Below are 23,902 nucleotides of genomic sequence, written 5' to 3'. Positions count from 1 at the left end.
TTTTGGATATTTAATTAAAAGAGATGTGAAATTAAAAATGCTTATCAAGGAAAAGTTTTTTGGGGTTTTTTCTGAGCTATTGTTAATCTGTTAATCATCTTTTTCCTTTCCAGTCATGCCTGTGGTGGACTTCACCAGTATTCCTCAGAAGGTTGTCAATGTCCTGGCTGGTAAGACTCTGGAACTGGACCTGCCCATCATTGGCAGGCCTCCTCCCGTCTGCTCCTGGTACTTCGCAGACAACAAGATGAAAGTCACAGACCGTGTCAAGATCAAGAGCACTGGCAAATTCTCCAAACTGACCATGACTGACACGACTATCGACGACACCGGGGACTATACCCTGGAGGTGAAGAACGCCGTTGGTCTTCTCACCGAGGTCATCAAAGTCATTATCCTCTGTAAGCAACCAGGCCTCATAAAGTCAAGTTGATTCCATATCAATACCAAGTATTTTATTTACATTTTAGGCAATCAAGTTGAATGTAATCATGAATTCTATTAATTCCTTTGAACCAGCGAAACCTGATGAACCAATGGGACCTATCAGGTTCGATGAGATCGATGCCACCACCGTCACCTGCAGCTGGGATCCTCCGGCCAGAGATGGCGGAGCTCCCATTAGTGGCTACGCAGTAGAACAGCGTGACGCTCACAGACCCGGCTGGGTGCCTGTCTGCGACTCTGTCAGCCGACCAACCTTCAAGTTTGAGAATCTGATTGAGGGAGATGAGTATGTCTTCCGTGCAGCTGCTATTAATCGATACGGCACCGGAGAATTCCTGCAATCTGAGGTTGCCACCTGCAGGAGCTTGAAGGGTAAGACTATTTGCTTTTTTTAAGGTTAGGCATTTATCCACTGCTTTTTACAGACAGAATTATGTCAAGAGAATTATGGTAACATGTTCACTCCCCTCCACAGATGTACCTGGACCTCCTGGCCGTCCAACCGTCTTTGATGTTTCTCGTGATGGCATGACTGTGGCCTGGAACCCACCAGATGAAGATGGTGGCCTTGAGGTTTCTGGATACATCATCGAGCGCAAAGAAGTCAGGTCTGACAGATGGGTGCGCGCTAACAAGAATCCCATTACCATGACCAGATACAGGTCTACAGAGCTGATCGAGGGCCTGGAGTATGAACACAGAGTCACAGCCATCAATGCCAGAGGAACAGGCAAACCAAGTCTGTTATCCAAACCAGCTGTTGCAACAGATCCCATTGGTAAGGAAACAGGTTTTAAAGAAAACCTTGTGATATTTAGCTTTGGCAATGAAACTGAATTCATAGTTAAAGTGGAATTGTATCAAATGTAAGTCCAGACTTATTATATCTTCTCCACCCCACTCAGATCCACCTGGCTGTCCTCAAAACCCGAGGATCACTGATACCACCAAATCCTCCGTGTCGCTTGCTTGGAGTCCCCCTGATGAAGAGGGAGATGCAAGGGTCGATGGTTACCTGATTGAGATGCAGAAGGTGGGAACCATGGCCTGGATCAAGTGTAACACCACACCATCTCTAATCTGCGAGTACACCCTTACCAAAATGCCTCAAGGAGAGGAGTTCAAATTCCGTGTGATGGCCTGCAACGCTGGTGGCTCTGGAGAGCCTGCTGAAGTGCCTGGAACTGTCATTGTGACTGAGATGCTGGGTAAGGACACCTGTTACATTCACCTAACATTAGATAATTTGTATTTGTTTAAAACTAAAATAGAAAAAAATGTTTGACTGTTGTAACTATGATTGTTTTCCAGAATCTCCTGACTATGACCTGGAGCTGAAATACAAAGATGTGTATGTGGTACGCCACGGAGGCGTGATCAGACTGTCTGTGCCCGTCAAGGGTAAACCTCAACCCACATGCAAGTGGTCGAAGGATGGCGGTGTAGTCTCCACCAAGGCCATGATTGCCTCCACTGAGGAAGCCAGTGAGTTAGTGATAAAGGGAGCAGAGAGAACTGACTCTGGTGTGTACGACCTCCTGCTGGAGAATAAGGTTGGCAAGAAGAAGGCCCAAATCAAGGTGAAGGTCATTGGCCGCCCAAGTGCTCCAGAGGGACCAATGGTCTTTGAGGAAATCCAGGCCAACTCTGTCAAGTTGTCTTGGAAGGTGCCCACAGAGGACGGTGGCTCAGAGATCCTCGGTTACATCGTAGAAAGACGTGAGGTAGCCAGAAATGCGTGGTACACTGTGGACTCCAGAGTGACTGACACCCAGCTGGTTGTCAAGGGTTTGAAAGAGGGAACAGAGTACCACTTCAAGGTCACGGCTGAAAACTCGTTCGGTATCAGCGCCTCTCTGAAGTCGGAGCAGCCACTGGTGCCCAAGACTCCTCTATGTAAGTATTTCTCTTCTACAGTCCTAAGTGTCTTCAAACAGTAAGAGACCATTCAGTATTGACTCAAAAAAAATCATCTGCATTTTTCAATCCAGGCCCCCCAGAGCCTTCAAGCACTCCACCAGAGATCATGGATGTCACCAAGAGCTCCGTGGCATTGGCCTGGTCCAGACCAAAGGATGATGGTGGTTCTACCATCACCGGCTACTTTGTTGAGTACAAGACGGTGTCCGCTGAGACATGGTCCCGCCACCCGACCAAGATCACCTCCACCATGTATACTCTGCCCGGCCTCACCCCTGACGCAGACTACCAGTTCCGCATTGTTGCTGTCAATGACATTGGCGAGAGTGAGGCTGGTCCTGTGTCTGACCCCGTCACATGCAAGGATCCATTCGGTAAGCATTCACTTACTGATAATTAATAGCACTGTAATTATTGTAGTTGATAGAATTTTAATGGACATGAGACAATCAGATGTGAATAACATTTCCAAACTCAAGACGACCAGCAATAGTTGGTTGGAAGATGTATTTTTAGTGGAGTTTACAGACAGCACTGTAAACAAAAGACAGTGGTTATTGTTAGTGTCAGTGAGTCACAAAGACAACTTTCAATAAAAAAAAAAAATGTGTTTTCTTCCTTCCAGACAAGCCAAGTCAACCAGGCGAGATCGACATTGTCAGCGTGACAAAGAACTCCATCGCCATCCGCTGGCAAGCTCCAGAGTGTGATGGTGGAAAAGAGGTCTTGGGCTACTGGGTGGAGTACAGGAAGTCCATTGAGAGCTCCTGGAAGAAGAGCAACAAGCAGAGACTGAAGGAAAAGGAGTTCACCATGCCTGGACTGGCTGAGGCCACAGAGTATGAGTTCAGAGTGTTTGCTGAGAATGAGACAGGAATGAGTAGACCTCGCAGGACTGCCACATGCATCAAGACCAAACTGAGCGGTGAGTTTATTCAAATAAACTGTGTGAAAATTATTTGCAAGCATTGTCCAAACTTGCTTTCCCAGATTGACTTTACTCTGAGACATTAGTGAAGTGTTTCCTAAACAGGCATCCTTGTTTTTATGCACAGTTGAAACTAAACCAGGCCTGAGAAAGGAAATGGATGAAGTAACTACTAAGCTTGGCCAGCCTGGCGTCATGAAATGCCAGATTATCGGCAGACCTATCCCTGATATCAAGTGGTATCATGCCGGCAAGGAGATTGCTGAGTCCCGCAAGTATGAGATGAGCTCTGATGGCCGCAACCACTCACTGTCCATCATGACCGATCAGCAGGAAGATGAGGGAGAATACACCTGCAAGGGCATCAACGATGCAGGAGAAGCCGAAACCACAGGCATTCTGGTGTTGGAGGCTGCTCCATCCTTCCACCCTGATTATCAGCTGAAGAACACCTACTACGCCGGCCTGGGCTCCACTCTGCGCATCCACGTCGTCTATATCGGCCGCCCCGAGCCAAAGATCATGTGGCTGCATGGAGCAAAGACCCTGGAGAACACAGAGGACATCAGCATTGAGACCACTGAGCACTACACACACCTGGTTGTCAAGAATGTGCAGCGCAGAATTCATGGCGGCAAATACAGGATCAGACTGCACAACCACTTTGGCAGGGCTGAGACTGCCTTTAATGTTGAGATTTACGGTATGTTCATGTACACTTCAGTAAGTTCGACACAGCGTTGTACAGCTTATAGTATTGGTAATCAAATTCATATGCACTTTGTCTTTTTACAGACAAACCTGAGATGCCCCAGGGACCCATTGTGCTGGACGCCCTTCTGAAGAACTCAGTCATCATCAGCTGGAAGGCTCCAAAGGACGATGGTGGCAGCATGATCACCAACTACATTGTGGAGAAACGTGAGGACAAGGAGGGCACTGAGTGGGAACTGGTGTCATCATCCATCAACGGCATATCTTGCCGTGTACCTAACCTCATTGACAGTGCCGGATACTTCTTCCGTGTGTACGCCCAGAATCGCTATGGCAACAGCGAACCATTGGAACTTACTTCCCCTATCCTTATCAAGAGCCAACTGGGTAAGTTGAAATCAATATCCAAAATCAATCACAAGTTCATGTCTTAATTGTATGCATAAAACTATGATACATCACATTACATTACATGGAAAGAGAAACTCAAGTACATTCCAAAAGTTCTCACAATGGTTTCTGACATTTGTGTCCACAGAGAAACCATCACCACCTCTGTCGCCAGTTGTTTCTGGTATCACCAAGGACTCCTGCGTAGTTTCCTGGAAGCCTCCACTTAGTGACGGAGGCTCAAAGATTAAGAGCTACTGCCTTGAGAAGAAGTTCAAGAAGGACAAGAAGGAATGGAGCGACTGGACTCCGGTGACCACGGACGAGATCAAACAGACGGTGTTCTCTGTCAAACGTCTGACCGAGGGCGTTGAGTGCATCTTCCGTGTGAAGTGCGAGAACCTTGGAGGACAGAGCGACTACAGCGAAGAGACTGCTCCCATGGTTCCAGCCACTGCTGTCGACGTCCGTGCTCCCGCCTTCAAGGAGGAGCTGAGGAACATGAGTGTCAAGTACAAGAGCAATGCCACACTCGTCTGCAAGATCATTGGGCAGCCCAAGCCTGTGATTAAATGGTTCAGACGAGGAAAGGAGATACACTCTGATGGAAAGAAGATCAAGATCCAGGAGTTCAAGGGAGGTTACCACCAGCTGGTCATCACTGAGGCTGATGAGGAAGACTCCACCGTGTACCAGATCAGGGCCACCAACCAGGGAGGTTCCATCTGTGCCACGGTCTCTCTGGATGTTGAAGGTAAGCACTTAGAGACCCACTTTTTCCATCCAGACCACTGTTTTCTGACACTGACTTATAACCAAATATTTATATTAAACTACTTTCTCTCCTTTCTAGTCCCTGCCAAGATCCACCTTCCAAAGAACCTGAAGGACAAGGAAGCCATACCTGCCCTGCGTGGAGAAGTGATCAATATCAAGATTCCATTTGGCGGCAAACCAGATCCTGTCATCACATGGCAGAAGGGACAAGATCTTATTGACAGCAATGGTCACTACCAGGTCATTGTCACCAGATCATTCACATCTTTGGTGTTCCCCAATGGAGTGGAAAAGAAGGATGCTGGTTTCTACATTGTCTGTGCCAAGAACAGATTTGGCATCGACCAGCAGACCGTTGAGTTGGATGTTGCTGACGTTCCTGATCCTCCACGTGGCATCAAAGCCAGCGATGTCTCCAGAGACTCAGTCTCACTGAACTGGGTGGCCCCAGCAAATGATGGAGGCAGCAGGGTCATCAACTACATCATTGAGAAGTGCCCCACCACTGCAGAGAGGTGGGAGCGTGTTGCCCAGTCCCGTGACACCCGCTACACTGTCATCAATCTGTTTGGAGGTACCAGTTATCAGTTCAGAGTTATCGCTGAGAACAAGTTTGGACAGAGTGCTCCATCTGAGACCAGTGGACCTGTCATGACCAAGGAGGACAAATCAAGAGTTCTGCTCTATGACAGGGAGGTTGACGATACTGGACGTGTCCCCAAGGGCAAGGTCCACTCCGATGCCAAGAATATGCACAACAAATATGCTATTGCAGAGGAACTGGGCAGAGGTCAATTTGGCATTGTTCATCGCTGTGTTGACAAGAGCTCTGAGAAGACCCGCATGGCTAAATTTGTCAAAGTGAGAGGCGCCGATCAAGCCATAGTCAAGAAGGAAATTGCAACACTAAATCTGGCAAAACATACCAACTACCTCCTCCTCCATGAGTCTTTCGACAGTCCTGAGGAGCTGGTGTTGATCTATGACTTTATCTCTGGCGTTGACATCTTTGAGCGCTTGAACACAGCTGAGTTTGAGCTAAATGAGCGTGAGATTGTCAACTACATCAGGCAGATCTGCTCCGCTCTTGAGTTCCTGCACGCGGAGAGTTACGGACACTTTGATATCAGACCTGAGAACATTGTGTACACAACTAGAACCAGCTCTAATGTGAAGATTATTGAGCTGGGCCAGTCAAGACACCTGACTCCTGGAGACATAATCAAGGTCCAGTATATCACTGCAGAGTACGCTGCCCCTGAGATCCACCAGTGTGACATGGTTAGCACTGTCACTGACATGTGGTCAGTTGGTGTCCTTGCCTACGTGCTCCTCAGTGGACTTAATCCTTTCACAGCTGAGACCAACCAACAGATGATTGACAACATCTCCAATGCAGCTTACAGCTATGATGACGAGTCCTTCAAGCAGGTCAGTGTCGAGGCATTAGACTTCACAGACCGCCTCATGACAAAGGAACGCAAGCATCGTATGGCTGCTGCTGAGGCTCTGGCGCATCCTTGGCTGACCAAGCCTGCAGAGGAGATCAGCACCAGAGCCATGCAAACCGGAAGGCATAAGAGATACTACCAGACGATGGTGAGGAAAGAGTGGAACACTGTTGTCTCTGCAGCTCGTGTGGCCAGCGGTGGCTCCATCAGATCCCAGCGTGGTGTCTTTGTCGCCAAGGTGAAGATTGCACCATTTGAACACGGTCCCATTGGAGGCCAGATTGGCCATGCAGTGGCAAATGAAGGAGACAAAGTGAAATTCATCTGCAACATTGACAACTATGATGGCTCTACTGAAGTGACATGGTACTGTGGCGTCAGGCAGCTTGAAGCTGGTGATAAGTATGAGATTGAGTATGAGGATGGCCTGGCTGTAATCACCATCAACAAAGTCACAAGAGCAGATGATGGCACTTACAGATGCAAGATTGTGAATGAGTATGGTGAGGACAGCGCCTACGCAGAGCTGTTCATCAACGGTGTTAGATCTTACCGCGACTTCTTCACCACCCGTGTGGTCAAGAGGACAAAGCGTAGGGTCGACACTGCCAGAATGCTCCAGAAGCCCCCAGAGTTCACCCTTCCTCTGGTCAACCACACGGCCTACAGGGGCGAGGATGTGCGCTTTGGCGTGACCATCACTGTTCACCCTGAGCCTCGTGTCGTCTGGCACAAATCTGGACAGAAGCTCATCCCTGGAGACGATGACAAAAAATACACCTTCATCAGCGACAAGGGCCTATACCAGCTGATTATCCACAAACTCGAGGATGAGGATGATGCAGAGTACAGTGTTGTGGCCCGGAACAGGTATGGTGACGACAGCTGCAAGGCTCGTCTTACTGTCGTTCCTCGGCCAAAACCGGCAGACCTCACCCTGAGGCCCATGTTCAAGCGCTTGCTGGCAAATGTTGAGTGCAGGGAGGGCCAGAATGTGCGCTTTGAGATCAGAGTATCCGGCCATCCAGAACTTAAGTGGGAGAAGGATGGCACACCGCTAGCCTTTGGACCATCTATTGAGGTCGTCCATGAGGGTCTGGATTACTTTATCCTTCATGTGAAAGACACTCTCCCTGAAGACTCTGGTGTGTACAGAGTAACTGCAACCAACTCTGCTGGATCAGCCAGTTGCCAGGCCACACTCAAAGTGGAACGTGTCACCCACGTAAAGAAGGAATATGAGTTGAGTGCAAAGGAGAAGTTAGCACAGGCTGAAAAGGAGGCATTAGAAAAAAAGGTGAGGCTGTCTCAGATTTTGTCCGACACTGTGTGCATACCTCTCCCACCCGCAGCGGTACAAGCTGTCAGGGAGGCCGCCACCATGTTCAAACCTGCTGTGACCACCAAGAAGGGTGAAAAGACTGAGGCTGAAATACAGAAAGAAAAAGAGGAGAGAAAGAAGCGGGCAGATGAGAAGAGGCTTCGTATGCCTTATGACGTCCCCGCTCCTCGTGTCATTAACCCGGCTGTTCTTGAAGAAGATGTGGAAATCAAACACTTCCAGCCTCTGTCTGACATGAAATGGTACAAGAAGCTGCGGGATCAGTATGAGTTCCCCGAGCCAATGGATAAAATCAGGCAGAAGAGGATGAAGCGTATTCGCCTCTCCAGGTGGGAGCAGTTCTATGAGGTGCCTATTAGGATCAAGGACCAGTACAAGCCGAAGTGGCGCATCTCATCCATGACTCAGGATGACCTGGAGACTGTGAGGCCCGCAAGGCACCGCACTCCTTCCCCTGAGATAGATGCTTACCACAGGATCAGGAGGAGGTCCCTGGGCGACCTGTCAGACGAAGAGCTGCTGCTGCCTGTGAAGGAGTACTTGTCGATGAAGAAAACTGAGGAGGAGAGGCTTCGTCTGGAGGATGAGCTGGAGCTTGGTTACTCTGCTTCTCCCCCCAGCCTCAGCCCGGTTCGCTTTGAGCTGTCCGCCCTGCGCCCCTCATCTCCTAGAAGAGTCTACAGTGACGACGAAGAGGGAGAAGAAATTTGCAGATATGACTCCTACCGTATTCCATCTAAATATGAGGCTGGCCCGAGTTTTGTTGACCTCCGCCAACGTCACGACAAAGCCACACACAGACCTCAAAAACAGAAGCAGAGGGTGTACGAAGAGAGAGAAGACCAGGAGCTGCTGCGCCCACACACAACGGCTCAGAGAATCTCATCCTACAAGACTGAACTCAAGCGCATTGAGTTTGAGGAGAAGACTCGAAGCTTCAAAAAGGAAGCACATGTCACTGTTGCAACAATGTCTGAGGCTGTTGAATCTGAGCACCTGACAGCTTTCACTTCTGAATATATTCCTAAACCGATCAAAAAGGTCCAAATGGCTGAACATGTCAGGAGGAGATCTCCTACCCCAGAAAAAGCCAAGACAGACGTGACCCTTCCCAGGGTCGACTTTGCCTCCAGGTATGAGGAGAGGAAGCAGGCTCTGAGATCGGAGAGGAAATCAGTGGAAAGAAAGTTTGAGGTGGTGACACAAGCTCCCTTCAGCCTCGACCACAGCCCACGCATCACCATCAGGCTGCGCTCTCACCGCATACCCTATGGCTCCAACACAAAGTTTACCCTGAATGTCCAGTCTAAACCAGACCCTGAGGTCAAGTGGTACCACAATGGAAAACAGATTTCTCAGACTAGCAAATACCACATGACCAACATCAGCGGAGTTCTGACACTCCAAATCAACAACTGTGTGACTGAAGATGCCGGCACTTACCGTGTGGTCTGCAAGAACTCCTTAGGAGAAACTTCTGACTATGCCACATTAGATGTGGCAGGAGCAGAATATGCTGCCTTCTCTTCACTCCGCAAAGATGAAGAGCCCCCATCCTCCCATCTGCCAGAAATGACCAGAACAGATGTGTATCACGTCTCCTCAAAATCAACAACAACAACAACAACGGTGAAGGAAAGTGTGACTGAAAGTGTTAAAGAGACCACCACTGTTGTTGAGAAGCGAAGGGAGAAGCCTGGTGTCCCTGCCAAGATCCTGACCAAGCCTCAGTCCCTGACTGTGGAGGAGGGAAGCCTCGCCAGGTTCGAGTGTGATGTGGATGGTGAACCAGCACCTTCTATCACCTGGCTGCGCGAAGGAACAGTTATTGGTTCTTCTGCCCGTCACCACATCACCTCCACTCAACTCAGCTCCTCCTTCGAGATCTCTGCTGTAGAGACGTCGGATGAAGGCAGCTACACTCTGCTGGTGGAAAACACCGGAGGCAAACAAGAGGCTCATTTCACTTTGACCATCCGCAAGTCTGAGTCCAAGGAGAAAGTAGTCGCCCCTCCCAGAGTCACCTCCCCAGAGGCCAAGTCTCCTCTTGCCAAATCCCCCGAACCAGTCAAATCTCCTCAGAGAGTCAAGTCCCCCGAGCCAATCAAGTCACCTCAGAGAGTCAAGTCTCCATTCTCACCAAAGTCCCCAACACCAAAGTCTCCCACTCCAAAGTCCCCAACTCCATCTGAGAAGGAACCAACTTCTCCAATCAAGTCACCAAAGAGAGTGATGTCACCGACTCTTGAAAAGAAGCCGTCCTTCTCAGTGGGACTGAGCGATGTCACTGCAGCCACCGACTCTGTCGTCAAGCTGTCAGTGAAGGTGACCGGAGAGCCCAAACCTGAGATCTTGTGGAGGAAGGATGGAAAGGTAACATGCTCTGATACTTAAACTATGTTGTTCATTAAAATGATTTAAAGACATAAAGTGACACATTTGCATTGGTTATCAACTGAAACATCTTTTCCTGATTGACAGGTTCTGTCTCAGGGTGGGAAGTATGAAGTCTTTGAGGAGCATGGCTCAGCTTATCTGGAGATCTATGACCTGGAGGTCTCTGACAGCGGGCTGTATAAGTGCACTGCCACCAGCGGTGCCGGATCAGCATCAACATCCTGCACCGTCACCGTCCGGTGTCAGCTCGACACCGTGGTCACGAGTCAGCGCTCTGAGGCACCCCACTTCCTGGTGCAGCCCAGGTCCCAGATTGTGGATGAAGGACAAAATGTCAAATTCATGTGTGAAGTTGCAGGACAGCCTGCCCCTGAAGTGGAGTGGCTGAAGGACAATATGATTGTGAGTAGTCTTCTCCAGAAAGATGTTGGTTTGGCAATAGAGACGAGATATTAGTTGTAGTGACATTCAGACACAGACTGAACATGACTCTCTCTCTCTCTCTCTCTCACTGCAGATATCTGTCTCTTCTAACATCAGACTGAGCTGCTCTCAGACTGTGTACACTCTGGAGATTTGTGAAGCCACAGTTGCTTACAGTGGGAAATACACGATAAAAGCCAAGAACCAGTTTGGACAGTGCTCTACAACACTCTCCCTCAACGTCCTCAGTAAGTTACAACTGCACTTTGACGCAACACAATTAAACACACTGTATCAGTGTATTTAATTGGCCTGGATACTAAAATTTGTGATGAAAAAAAATTGCACCAAAGACAAATTCTAAATTGAAATCCTTCAGTGGAAAGCCGAGGCACCTGAGCACCCAGCTTACGCTGTCTGCACACACTGTACTGTTGTTGTGCACATTGTGACATGAGATGTGCTTGTCGTTGCATTCTCACAGCTCTTGTTGAAGAACCAACAAAAATGATTATTGTGGAGCAAAGAGCTTCTGAAGCTGCCGCCAGCATGCAGAAAGCTTTATGTGGCTCATCAGTTCGTATGGAGGCAGCGTCCATGCAGGCCGGCAGTTTCAGTAGCAGTTCCTTCTCTTCTGCTGCTGCTGCTGCCGCCGAGTATTCCTTTGAGAGCATGTCTGCGACTAGCATGTCTGCCATGATGGCTGAGTCAAAGGTTTCTATGAGCTCCAGCAGCCAAATGATGGAAATGTCCACTCACTCGCATGCCGAGGCCTCGTCCTCCTCGCTGAGAGCCCTCACCACAGGGACGAAAACAGGTGAGATGCATTTTAAAAGTTGCCTGAATCTGTCGGTAACAGAACAACAGAACACGGGCCTTGAATGATCCAAGTATCTTTGTGAGTAAAGATGGATTGTGAGATTAAATCCTGCTCATTGTAATTGTCTGTTGACCTTTGAGACTTTTGCACTGATGGTAACGTTCCAGTCACCAAAAATAAGCCACTGTTTTCATTCAAATAAACACGTAAACAAATACTTCTGATAACAATCAAACAGCAGACAGTAATGTATTTCTAAAAGTGTGAATTTGTTCTTCCTTGGAAAGTTTAACTCTCAATGAAAAGCAAATTGAACTACTTAAAATTGTAATTGTCATGCACATAATAAAGCATTTGTGCATGATAAAAAAATGTAGGAAAATGAAAATAATTGTAATATTATCCCGCCAAACATGAGTCTGGGCTGCTGGGAAATGTAGTTTTTGTCTACATTCAGTAAAGAACAGGTAGGACTACAGTTTCAAACAGGTGGTGCAGGACAAGGTTGGGTCTGTGAAGTGTGACATTAAAATCAAATTGAAATTGTGGCTCATTTCTGTGACTGTGATGTTGTCTTTTGTCATAATCATGCATTATTTAACAAGTTTAAATGGCTCGCCCCTGACCTCGCTCTCCTTCCGCAGGCACGCCACCCAAGATTGAAGCTCTGCCGCTGAACATCAGCGCCGAGCCGGGGAAGTCCCTGACGGTGGCGGGGATGTTCTCCGGAGACCCCGCCCCCAGCGTGCAGTGGGTCCGCTCGGGTCGGACCCTGCCCAACGGGAACGAGCGGTGCCACGTGGAGAACACGACGGAGCTGTCCACGCTGGTGATCTCTGCGGTGAAGGAGAGCGACGCCGGCGCCTACACGCTGCGGCTGTCCAATGAGCTCGGCTCCGACTCTGCAACCGTCAACGTTCACATTCGGTCCATGTAAAAAAAAATAATAATAATAATTTATATCCCCTTTTCCCTCTTCCAGAACCTTTTTATTTAGTGAATTAGCAACGATAATCTTACGGGATAAAGATCTGGATTTCTGTTCTTGTAAATATGAACTATTTTTGTACCAAACTTGACATTAATTTATGCCAAACTAGACTAAAGTCTAAAGTTGTTATAAAATGTGCCATATTGGACAATATGACTTAGGATTTTTGAACCACTTTTCTGTGACATGTACATAATGTATATAGCCGAATTTAACGGTTATGGGAAATGTATGCATTGTTATTTATGACAATATATTAACTGAAACAAAAGAACAAATGTTTCAACAGGAGAAAGTTTCCCCATGAACGAATACCCTGTCAAAGCAAGAAACGAAACTCTGTGCCTCAACGATAAGTTGACGTCTAAGATTGCCTCAACAGGTAGAGAGGCTCCCTGTTGACGTTCTGAAACAGTAAGACTAATTATTATTTTGGACACGTGACGTCTACGTGCGATATTACAGTTTCCTATGAGTTGTACCGTGAGCGTAAGGCCCTGAGTGCTGTGTGCGTCCCTCACGTACGCAGCATGAACTGGCCTTGTGCTCCGACTGACTGTGTCACACCACGACTTGAAGACCGGCTGAGAGCGCCCGCGGCCTGCGCCCTCAGCGTTTAGATCGTTTAATTTTAAGAGCGCTGTTCCTGCACGGGACAGTCGTGCCGGCTCCTCCAAAACGTACCATCTCCTGGCCATGAAGAAGAAAGGAGGCCGGCAGCGGCTCTGCCGTGCAGGAGCAGCGCCGTCTCTCGGAGGATAGCTGTGTGTGTGTGTGTGTGTGTTGGAGTGTTTCTAGCTTTTAGTCATTTCACCGTGTCAGGAGTCAGGGCGCTTCGCCACGGGCCCGCCACCGCCCGCCACAAAATAGAGGCGAGCGTTTCCCTGCACTTTGATTTAATTTATCTGTTGATGTAGAACTGTATTTCATCCTCCTTGAGTTTTATGCATTTCTGATTTAATAAAGCATGATTTCAGCACTACACCCTGCTGCTCTTTATTCTCTTTTTGTCTTAACTGAGTACATTTACTCAGGCACTCACAGGCAGGTTGGAGCTCTTTTGGGGTGGAATTATATTTGTGGGGGGTTACAGAAATGACTGATTCATAACATGTCTACATGCATGAAAAAACTGATCAAATAAGAAAATATATACTTAATTTTTGCTGCAAGGTACTTTATTCAAATATTATTTTGTTTTATGTAACTCACATTTTAAAGGTAAATATTGTACTCTTTATTACACATTTTTATATATTAAAGCACACAAAAGCTGTTTACATAAATGTATCAATAATAATATATTTAGAATATGTAAAACAATCAGTATTTTTATATTAATACTTTAAGTATACTTTTGTACTGTTACTGCTGTGTGTGGTATTAGTACTTTTACTACAATAAAGTATCCAAGTATTGCTTTACATTCCATTAATATCAGAGGGAAAAACATTTTTTAAACATATATTTATTGTTTTTTGTGTTAATATAACAACATCCAACAAACAAAACTTCACAAACATATGGCAGCAATAAAAACAATAATTAAAATATCAATAATTCTGAAAAGGACCAAAACAAATAAATAATTTAATAAATGTAGATAACAAAAACAAATACATGAAATAAACTGTGGTGAGTATTCTTACTGTAGGTTACATTCCCAACAACAAATTAGATATTTTTCATTATCTTATTGTCCATATCTCCATTCCTCAACAGTTCCAGAAATATCTTCCAAATGTTATAAAATTCAGAAGCCCTCCTTCCAACAATATAGGTCAGTTTTTCAAGAGCCAAACTCGATGTTAAGTTATTTAACCAGTGTTTAAAAGAGGGGCAGCCAACATTCTTCCAACATAATGCAATACAGTGTTTGGCCTGTAGGAAACAAAAGTCAACCATTTTTCTTTCATTACAAGATAAAGTACATAGATCTGGATAAATACCTAAAATACATAACTCAGGGCAAAAAGGTAGGGGAAGTTGTGATCCGAGAAATATACTTTAACACACATTTTCATAAACAGTAATATAATGTTCCCTGGTAACTGTTACATTTAAAACATAGATCAAGTGTATTAGGATCAAATTTATTTAATTGTACAGGGGAGATGTATGTTCGCATTATCCAATTAAATTGTACCATTCTCAAACGAGTGTTAATGGTTTGAGTGTGTGTTTTTAAACATATTTTACTCCATTCAGTGGGTGAAATATCTTCTTAGTCTTGTATCCACTCCTGTCTTTTACTATCAGAGTTTTCCTTATGGTTTTCAACCAACATGTTATAAAACCGGGAGACCAGTCCTTTACCAAAACACTTTTTTGTAACATGTGTTTCTAAGATGGAGAATGGAAGTTGTCGCAGTTGTTTAAGTGTGTGAGAATAAAACTTCTAAGTTGTAAATACCAAGGTTATTATAGTTAACGAAAACTAACGAAATAACGAAAACTAGAATTGAAAAAACATTTTCGTTAACTGAAATAAAAATAAAAACTAGAGTTTTTAAAAAAACGATAACTAACTGAAACTGTATTTTGTGGTTACAAAACTAACTAAAACTAACTAAAATTATAGTGAAAATGTCCTTAGTTTTCGTTTTTGTCAACTTTTTTCATTCATAATTCAGTGTTTCTATTTGAACATGCAACACATGGTGAATATGTTTACTGAGACTGGGATGTTTACACTAGAACCAAAATTCAAAACAGTTAATAACCTTATTGGGGCTGAGATGATAAACCAAAGGAAATAAAGGCACAATTTATTATGACCACTTTGAATCTCGCACCCAACACATAGCCCATTACAAAAAAACTAAAACTAACACTAAAACTAATAAAAACTAAACTAAAACTAAGCATTTAAAAAAAATAAAAACTAAAGTAAAACTAGAAAACTCACTCTTAAAACTAACTAAAACTAACTGAATTTGAAAACAAAAATTCACAACGAAATTAAAACTAAAACTAATGAAAAATCCCAAACTATTATAACCTTGGTAAATACTTAAAATAGTGTTTCTACGGCAGCTGTAAACATAAAAAAAAAACTGGACCCAGTCCACGGTGTCCTCAGAGGGACAAACTTCCTGCCGTTGAAAGGCGAAAGGCGAAGTGTCCGCAGTGACGGAGGAGGAGGAGGAAGAGGAGGAGGAAAGATGGAGACGAGGTTCAGTAGACTCGTTTTCATTTTCTCTCTCAGATAAGACGGTCAGCCCACAGAGTTTGTCTCAGTCTGCGGGTTAGCACCAGGAGCTAACGGTGGCTAACTGCAGCTAACGTAGCTTACTTATCTAACGGCAGCTAACGTATCTTACGTAGCTAACGGCAGATAACGTAGCTAACGGCAGCTTACGTAGCTAACGGAGGCTAACGGCAGCTAAGCTATCGTTTGTTAACGGACAGTTTAACCGGAGACGCTGTTAGCTCACAGTGCTAACGTGTTAGCCAACATGGCGGACCTACAAACTAAACTGTAAACATTTGAAACGTTCAGTCTGAGATCATAAAGACATTTATTGACTTAACAGGCTTAAGTTAGGTGAGAGTTTAGTAAATATGAATGAATTCTGCCCCAGATAACATATCTAACATATATAACATATCAACCACACATTTATTACTATTTTATACAGTCTATGGTTTATACGGATGCTTGAAATCCTTGAAAATACTTAAATTTTAATGTTGTATTTTCAAGGTTTGAAAAGTGCTTGCATTTTGGATAAAGTGCTTGAAAATGCTTGACATTCTTACTGTATTTCTCTTGCAATCTGACTATTATATATATAAATAAATATATATATATATATATATATTATATATATATATATATAATATATATATATATTATATAGATAATCACATGTTCAATTAAAAAAAAATACTAAATTGAATATTGAGATTAGCAAACTGTACTTTTGGTTGTTAAAAGCGTAATACCATCGATGTTGGTATGGTTGAGTGAAATTACCCCTTTTAGCATGTAAGTACTCATCTGAAACATGCAACTTACAACCGTTGTAAGGTACTGGAAAAGTTTGAAAATGGACCTTGAAAGTCCTTGAAAGTGCTTGAATTTGACCACTGAAAAAGTGTATGAATCTTGTTATTAAGAAGAAAAAATAGTTTTCCTGGTGTTTTATACTTTAAACATCACAGACTAAAAGTTATCGCTGTAACACACATGCCGAATCAAAGAGTCGGTCCTGCTCATCTATTATTTATTCTGAGATTTTATTCATGAGTAGTTTACGTTTGACAATAAGTGAGAACAAAGTTATGTATCGTAACTGTGTCCCTAATAGGACACAGTTCGAATAAGATTCTATCAAAATTTCACATTAAATACTAATATAAATTATCATGTTATGCTTCCAAATAATTTAATGATGTGAAACTAGAGTCTAACTTCTTGTCTTTCAGACTGTATATTGTTTTAACCGTGTACATTAGCCTCGGGTTTACCGGAGTCGGTAAAAGGACGGTAACGCCGGTGAATTAGCCGTGAGCAAACTGTATCCCACATTGGACATTTCCATCTCCTCACTGTAAAACAATCAAACAATGGGGGCTTTTGAGGTTTTTGGGGGAAATTGGATGTTTCTGGGTAAGCCAAATAAATATCTCTGTTATCAACCACCGTTATCAACACATCAAATACAGGTGTACTTTTAAGGATGTCGCCCGAGTGTTCTTACTGCTTTCTCTCATCAAATTTATTTTTGTATTGTAATTAGACATGGAAATTCCTATGTACATACATTAAATTTCACATGTAGATTGTTAAATATGTATAAATCAATTATACCTCCACTGGTGGTGGCGATCTTATTTGAAATGACCGTGAAAACACCAGAAAGCGCACCATTACAGATGTGTCTGATTTGGGATACAGTCTCTCTCTCTCTCTATATATATATATATATATATATATATATAAATGTCTGATTTCTTGAATGGAATTCTGATGTGACGTTAAACATCACAGGCGGTGCTGAGGAGCAGAGCCTCTGACACATTTTACAATGATACTTGCAGCTCCAGATACAAATGTTTATTTTTATTTTTTTACAGACATCAGAAAAAAACACTGAATCGATATGAATCATCAGATTAATTAATTATCAGTGTTTAAGATACAGAATTAAAAAATGATCTGTTTTATTTTCTCCTTGGATGAAGGAGGTGATGATGTCACCTGACTGTAGGCAGTTACCATGGAGATGGATGATGATGTCAGCGGTCCTGAACCTGAACAGGTGAGACACTCTCAGGCTCACAGGCTCAGGTTTGACTTTGTTGAAAACAGAGAGAAGCCATCAGGTGTTGTTCTCTCCAGTCTGCAGTCGGCTCGCACCTACTGCTTGGCTCTGCATTCTCGCTGCCCTCACCTGAGACAGGTGCTGCATTAAGCCCCGCCCCTCCAGCTGCAGCCACAGTGGCCACAGAATCAAATGCTCCTTCTCCTGCAGCTGGCCCCGCCCCCTCCGACCTGGCCGCTGACACCTGCGTGACATCACAGCTGCTGGCCCCGCCCACCGCAGCGTGTCACAGTCAGCTGATCATCGTGCAGCAGCAGGGTCAGGCGCTGCTCGCTGAGCGCATGGTGAGACTGCTTCTTAATCATCAGTTTGTAGATTGTTCTTTTTAAATTAAAGGTGTTTTTCTGTGTCAGGTGATCGTGACGGGCCAATCAGAGGGCAGGGAGGTGTTTGTCATCCCGTCCAATCAGCTGTCAGGATCCCAGCTGGCTGTGATCTCCAGCAGCGCAGCAGGTCCCAGAAGAGCAGTGACGTCATCAGACCACTGTGATGTCAGCAGAGAGCAGACGGACAACGGCAGGTTGGTTTAAATATTCTTTGAAAGTGTGTGTGTGTGTGTGTGTGTGTGTGTGTGTTATAATTATGTGTGTGTGTGTTTCAGCAGCGTGGATGTTTCTGCTCGTGTGAAGCCAGCACTCTGCGGCTCCCCCAGCTGGGCGCTCAGACTCCGTAATGTTCAGGTTGGTTTGAACACAAATCATATTGTTGAAAAGTTAAAGTCAGCTGTTTCACTGATGTTTGTTTGTTTACTTAAATGAGATCTAATTCAGATCCCAAATGTTTTGTTTACATGTGAAATAGGTTCAGAATGAAGCCATGTTTATATATATTACATATATATATAAACCTGTAACACACCTGCAGATACACACCTGTAACACACCTGCAGCTACACACCTTTAACACACCTGTAACACACCGGCAGCTACACACCTGTAACACACCTGCAGCTACACACCTGTAAAACACCGGCAGCTACACACCTGTAACACACCTGCAGCTACACACCTGTAAAACACTTGCAGCTACACACCTGTAAAACACTTGCAGCTACACACCTGTAAAACAATTGCAGCTACACACCTGTAACACACCTGCAGCTACACAACTGTAACAAACCTGCAGCTACACACCTGCAGCTACACAGCTGTAACACACCTGCAGCTACACACCTGTAACACACCTGCGGCTACACACCTGCAGCTATACACCTGGAACACACCTGCAGCTACACACCTATAGCACACCTGCAGCTACACACCTGTAACACTCCTGCAGCTATATTATTATATGTGTGTGTGTGCATTGTATGTGACTCTGGTGCTGTCGTGTCAGCAGAAGCTGGGAGACTCGTACCGCGGGTTCTGCTGCTCCGAGGCGGAGCTGGAGGCCGTCCTGCTGCTCCACAAGCAGCAGACAGGCTCCGTGTTCGGGACGCGGCAGTCTCCGTCTGTGGACAAACCTGCAACCAGACTGATGTGGAAGTCTCAGTACGTCCCCTACGACGGCATCCCTTTCATCAACACAGGCACGTCCACCATTATTATTATCATACTGACAGTGATAATAACAATAATAATATTGTGTGTGTGTGTGTGTCAGGTAGCAGAGCGATAGTAATGGAGTGTCAGTTCGGCCCTCGCAGGAGAGGACTGCAGCCGAGCAGGAGCTGTGAACCGACCTACAGAGCCACCTGTCCCGCCAGGTAACCAGCACACACACACAGCTTCTCTACGAGTGTGTGTGTGTGTGTGATTGAGAAACATCACCCTGTCGTCTGTTTCAGGATCTACATCAAGAAAGTCCGAAAGTTTCCAGAGTTCAGAGTTCCCACAGAGCCGAGCACAGACAGGAAGACAGTGAGACAGGAGCAGGAGAAAGCCTTTAGGAGTCTGAGGAGCCAGGACCTGGAGACCGGAGGGGTCATCAGGTGCTGCAACTACACACCTGTAACACACCTGTAACACACCTAGAACACACCTGAGACACACCTGCAGCTACACACCTGCAGCTACACACCTCTAACACACTTGCAGCTACACACCTGTAACACACCTGCAGCTTCACACCTGTAACACACCTGCAGCTTCACACCTGTAACATACATGCAGCTATACACCTGTAAAACACCTGCAGCTACACACCTCTAACACACTTGCAGCTACACACCTGTAACACACCTTCGGCTATACACCTGTAACACACCTGCAGCTACACACCTGTAACACACTTGCAGCTACACACCTGTAACACACCTGTAACACACCTGTAACACACCTTCGGCTATACACCTGTAACACACCTGCAGCTACACACTTGCAGCTACACGTCTGCAGCCTGCACCTGAGGCCACACACCTGTAACTCACTTGCAAAGCACTGATTGTGTGAGTCCCTGATTAAACCTGAGTTTCTTTGTGTAGGTTTTACCTGCAGCTCCCCACAGACAGAGCTCACCTGTACCACACGGTGGACATGCCCCCCATCCCCCCTCCTCCCCCTGACCTCCCACCTCCCCCCACTCAGCTGGAGGAAGAGGAGGAGGAGGAGTCAGGAGAGCAGGTAAGAGACTCACCTGGCGGCGTTGTGTATGTGTGTTAGCAGCGTGCTGACAGTGTGTTCCCATCAGGACGGCGTCCCATCTCGTCTGCACCCTCGAGTGTCAGAGCGGATCAGACAGCTGGTGGCTGCAGGTCATCACCAGGTGTACAGCATCCGCAAGCAGCTGAGGTAGACCCCACCCTCTGACACACACACACACACACACACACACACACACACACACACACACACACACACCTGTTCAAGTGGTGTGCATTATATGTGTGTGTGTGTGTGTGTGTGTGTGTGTGTGTGTGTGTGTGTGTGTGTGTGTGTGTGTGTGTGTGTGTGTGTGTGTGTGTTTGTGTGCAGGCGTTTTGTGGAGAAGGAGCTGTTTAAATGTGATGACGGTCTTCCAGAGAGACACAACCTGAGATTCTTCCCCACCGTCAACGACATCAAGAACCACATCCACGAATCCCAGAAGGCCCTGGGGCTGACTGCCGCCCCCGCAGAGGTCTCGCACACACGCACACACATACACACACACACACACACACACACACACACACACTGAACTATGAGATTAGTGGTGAAGATCTCAGATGTTTAATAATCTCCTTTACCAGAGTTTTAGTATTATAATACAATAATAATAATAATTTGTCCTGCAACTCTTCAAGTTGTAGGACAAGTAGTGGGACGAAATTGCGTCCGGAAGAGGAAGAAGAAAAAATCCACAGTATAACAGTAGTAGCACTGGTCCCTACAGCTATTGCTGTATGGGACCAGTGCTCGGTGCGATTGCCCTGTGGCCCTATTAATAATAATAATAATAATAATAATAATGTTGTAGTTTCTCACTTACCTTCTTTGCATTACAGCATCATATGTTTTTCATTGTATACAGTAACCTGTGAGATAAATGAGGTGCAGAAAACTGTATGTTTTCCTCTGAGATGTTAAGAAACAGTTTATATATATATATATATATATATACATATATATATATATATATATATACATATATATATATATATATATATACATATATATATATATATATATATATATATATATATATATATATATATATATAAATATACTGGTAGAATAATAGTATAATACTGGATAATAGTACTTCAGATTTGTAGTCAAAGTACAAATTGTTTCTTCCAGCACATTTTTTAAAACAGGTTGTGTTTATTTGTGTCTCCCTCCAGTGGACAGAAGACAGTACTGACCCTCTGATGGAGACCTTCACACTGACTCCTGCTGAAGGTAACACACACACACACACACACACACATAATAAGGGAGTTATATAATAACAGTGAAACTAAATAGTTTAATATTGTTTATATGTTAAAGTGTCCCTGGTGTCTGCAGGGGAGGACGGCGGGGACTCTTTGTCTCCTGAAGCTGTTCAGCTCTTCAGTTCTGTCTCGTCTCTGCAGCCCAAGATCTTTTCTCAGCTGCAGGTCACAGAGTCACTAATCAGTCACTTCACATTCCGTCCCTCCGAAGCTTATTCTAAATAAATATTGTTTTATTTTCCTGACAGGGAATCCTCCAGCCGCTCCCTCCTCCTCTCTCCTCCTCCCTGCCACCGATTATCAGCCCCTCCCCCTTCCTCCAGACTCCTGTAGGGGAGTCAGCAGGGGCGTCGGGCCCAGGGATGGAGCTCACTGAGGAGCAGCAGCTCGCTGGAGGAACACAGCAGCTGGTTCTACAGAACGTCCAGCTGCAGATCATCAACTCTCCTGACAGCAGTGACCACGGTGATCATTATACTGGCTCCTCACTAAGCCCTGCCCCTAGCCTGCCTCTAGAATGTCAATAATGTCACATTATTGACATTCTAGAATATCACATCGTAAACATTCTAGAATATCACATCGTAAATATTCTAGAATGTCACATCGTAAATATTCTAGAATGTCACATCGTGGACATTGTTAAAATTCTAGAATGTCACATTGTTAACACCATACACATTCGGAATGTCACATCATTAATATGATTAAAATTCTAGAATGTCCCATCATTAACATCGTAAACATTCTTTAATGTCACATCGTTAACATTCTATAATGTCATTGTTAACATTCTAGAATGTCACATCATAAACATTCTATAGTGTCACATCATTAAAATTCTAGAATGTCACATCATTAACATTATAGAATGTCACATTGTGACATGTCACATCCTTGACATTATAGAATGTCACATCATTAACATGATAGAATGTCACATTGTGACATGTCACATCCTTGACATTATAGAATGTCACATCATTAACATTCTATAATGTCACATCATTAACATTATAGAATGTCACATTGTTAACATCGTAAACATTCTAGAATGTCACACGGTAACAATGAACTAGAAAATTTTCTCTGGGGAAATTCTGATAGGGCCACGGGGGCTACTGCCGGTGTGTGTACACTATGATGAGATTCTTCAGAGATTTCAAACTATGCCCTTTAACCTCAAAATACACACACACAAGCACGCACGCACACACACACAGGTAACTTTATGTGATTTTAATTACACACACACACACACAAACACACACACATTTTGAGGTTAAATGGCATGGTATAAAGAAATACTTGAAAATGAATGCTTGTTGTAGGTGTGCTCCTTGTATATAATATACTATCATAACATTACTAGTATTAATTGTTTAATCATAGTGTACACACACCGGCAGTAGCCCCCTTTCAGAATTTCCCCAGAGAAAATTTTCTAGTTAGCTAATGAGATGCTAACTCCTAGCCTGAGCAGTTTTGCTCCTGTGTCTTTGGGAACAATCAGTTGTTTGAGCTCAGTTTTCATTCAGATAAATGAATAGTGTTATAATCTGTGTTTTGTTCTCAGCTGTGGTTGATGTGAACAAGCCTCAGGTGGAAGAAGAAGGAGAACATGAGGAGTCTAGAAGAGCCCAAGATTAAATCCATATCTTTACATTCAGGGTAGCAGAGTGGCAAAAACACAGACAAACAGACAAACAGCTGCATTCATGCTTCTGAGATTAAAGGAGGACAAAGACTGACATCAATTTAAAAAACTCCTGCAAAGTTGTATCATGTAAATAATTAATGAAAGAAAATCAGGTATGTAAATAAAGGTTCCCTGTAATAATCTCTGAGTTTTTATGGTTTACAGAAGAATTCAGGAGGAGAAACGTAGCTTTATATTTTCTATTTACATGAAACTTTGAAACTGAATATGAACTTAGTTGTAAATAATCTCGAGTTTGTTTGTTTGACTGTAGGATGAAAATGTTCTCACTTCATGATGTGTTTGTGTGGTTATCACTACAGCTGCTTATTGTTACAGAACTGTATCCGTGTTGTTAATTGTATAATTATATATTTAATAAATATGGCTGCGACCACTTTGATACATTTCTTGTTT

General features: G+C 44.5%; 2 protein-coding genes across 4 annotated transcripts in view; both read left to right on the top strand.

Annotated features, from left to right (window-relative positions):
- LOC131978685 (titin-like) overlaps window positions 1-13,325 on the top strand; it is a 164,923-nt gene extending 151,598 nt beyond the window's left edge. The window contains 15 exon segments of the mRNA XM_059342397.1: window positions 114-401; window positions 520-819; window positions 923-1,225; window positions 1,353-1,655; window positions 1,759-2,343; window positions 2,439-2,741; window positions 2,993-3,292; window positions 3,423-3,998; window positions 4,091-4,396; window positions 4,548-5,153; window positions 5,253-10,342; window positions 10,451-10,768; window positions 10,884-11,037; window positions 11,274-11,606; window positions 12,254-13,325. Of these exon segments, the coding sequence (XP_059198380.1) occupies window positions 114-401; window positions 520-819; window positions 923-1,225; window positions 1,353-1,655; window positions 1,759-2,343; window positions 2,439-2,741; window positions 2,993-3,292; window positions 3,423-3,998; window positions 4,091-4,396; window positions 4,548-5,153; window positions 5,253-10,342; window positions 10,451-10,768; window positions 10,884-11,037; window positions 11,274-11,606; window positions 12,254-12,546 (10,058 nt within the window). The 3' untranslated portion in view covers window positions 12,547-13,325.
- A 2,378-nt stretch (window positions 13,326-15,703) lies between these two features.
- carf (calcium responsive transcription factor) lies at window positions 15,704-23,892 on the top strand. Of its 3 annotated transcripts, XM_059342283.1 has the most exons (15): window positions 15,704-15,775; window positions 17,791-17,867; window positions 17,948-18,214; window positions 18,284-18,450; window positions 18,532-18,610; window positions 19,266-19,458; window positions 19,533-19,635; window positions 19,717-19,860; window positions 20,353-20,491; window positions 20,559-20,659; window positions 20,843-20,987; window positions 21,694-21,751; window positions 21,860-21,951; window positions 22,035-22,251; window positions 23,363-23,892. In XM_059342283.1, the coding sequence occupies exons 2-15, from the start codon at window positions 17,826-17,828 to the stop codon at window positions 23,434-23,436; spliced, it is 1,821 nt and encodes a 606-aa protein (XP_059198266.1). In that variant the 5' UTR covers window positions 15,704-15,775; window positions 17,791-17,825; the 3' UTR covers window positions 23,437-23,892. The 3 variants fall into 3 exon arrangements, with proteins under 3 accessions (XP_059198266.1, XP_059198267.1, XP_059198265.1); XM_059342284.1 differs by lacking the exon at window positions 15,704-15,775 and having other exon boundaries at window positions 16,489-17,867; window positions 19,269-19,458; XM_059342282.1 differs by lacking the exon at window positions 15,704-15,775 and having other exon boundaries at window positions 16,489-17,867.
- The last annotated feature ends 10 nt before the right edge of the window (window positions 23,893-23,902 follow it).

This window comes from Centropristis striata, chromosome 10, assembly GCF_030273125.1.
Source record: "Centropristis striata isolate RG_2023a ecotype Rhode Island chromosome 10, C.striata_1.0, whole genome shotgun sequence".
NCBI lineage: Eukaryota > Metazoa > Chordata > Actinopteri > Perciformes > Serranidae > Centropristis > Centropristis striata.
This window is presented reverse-complemented; position numbering and strand designations above follow the sequence as displayed.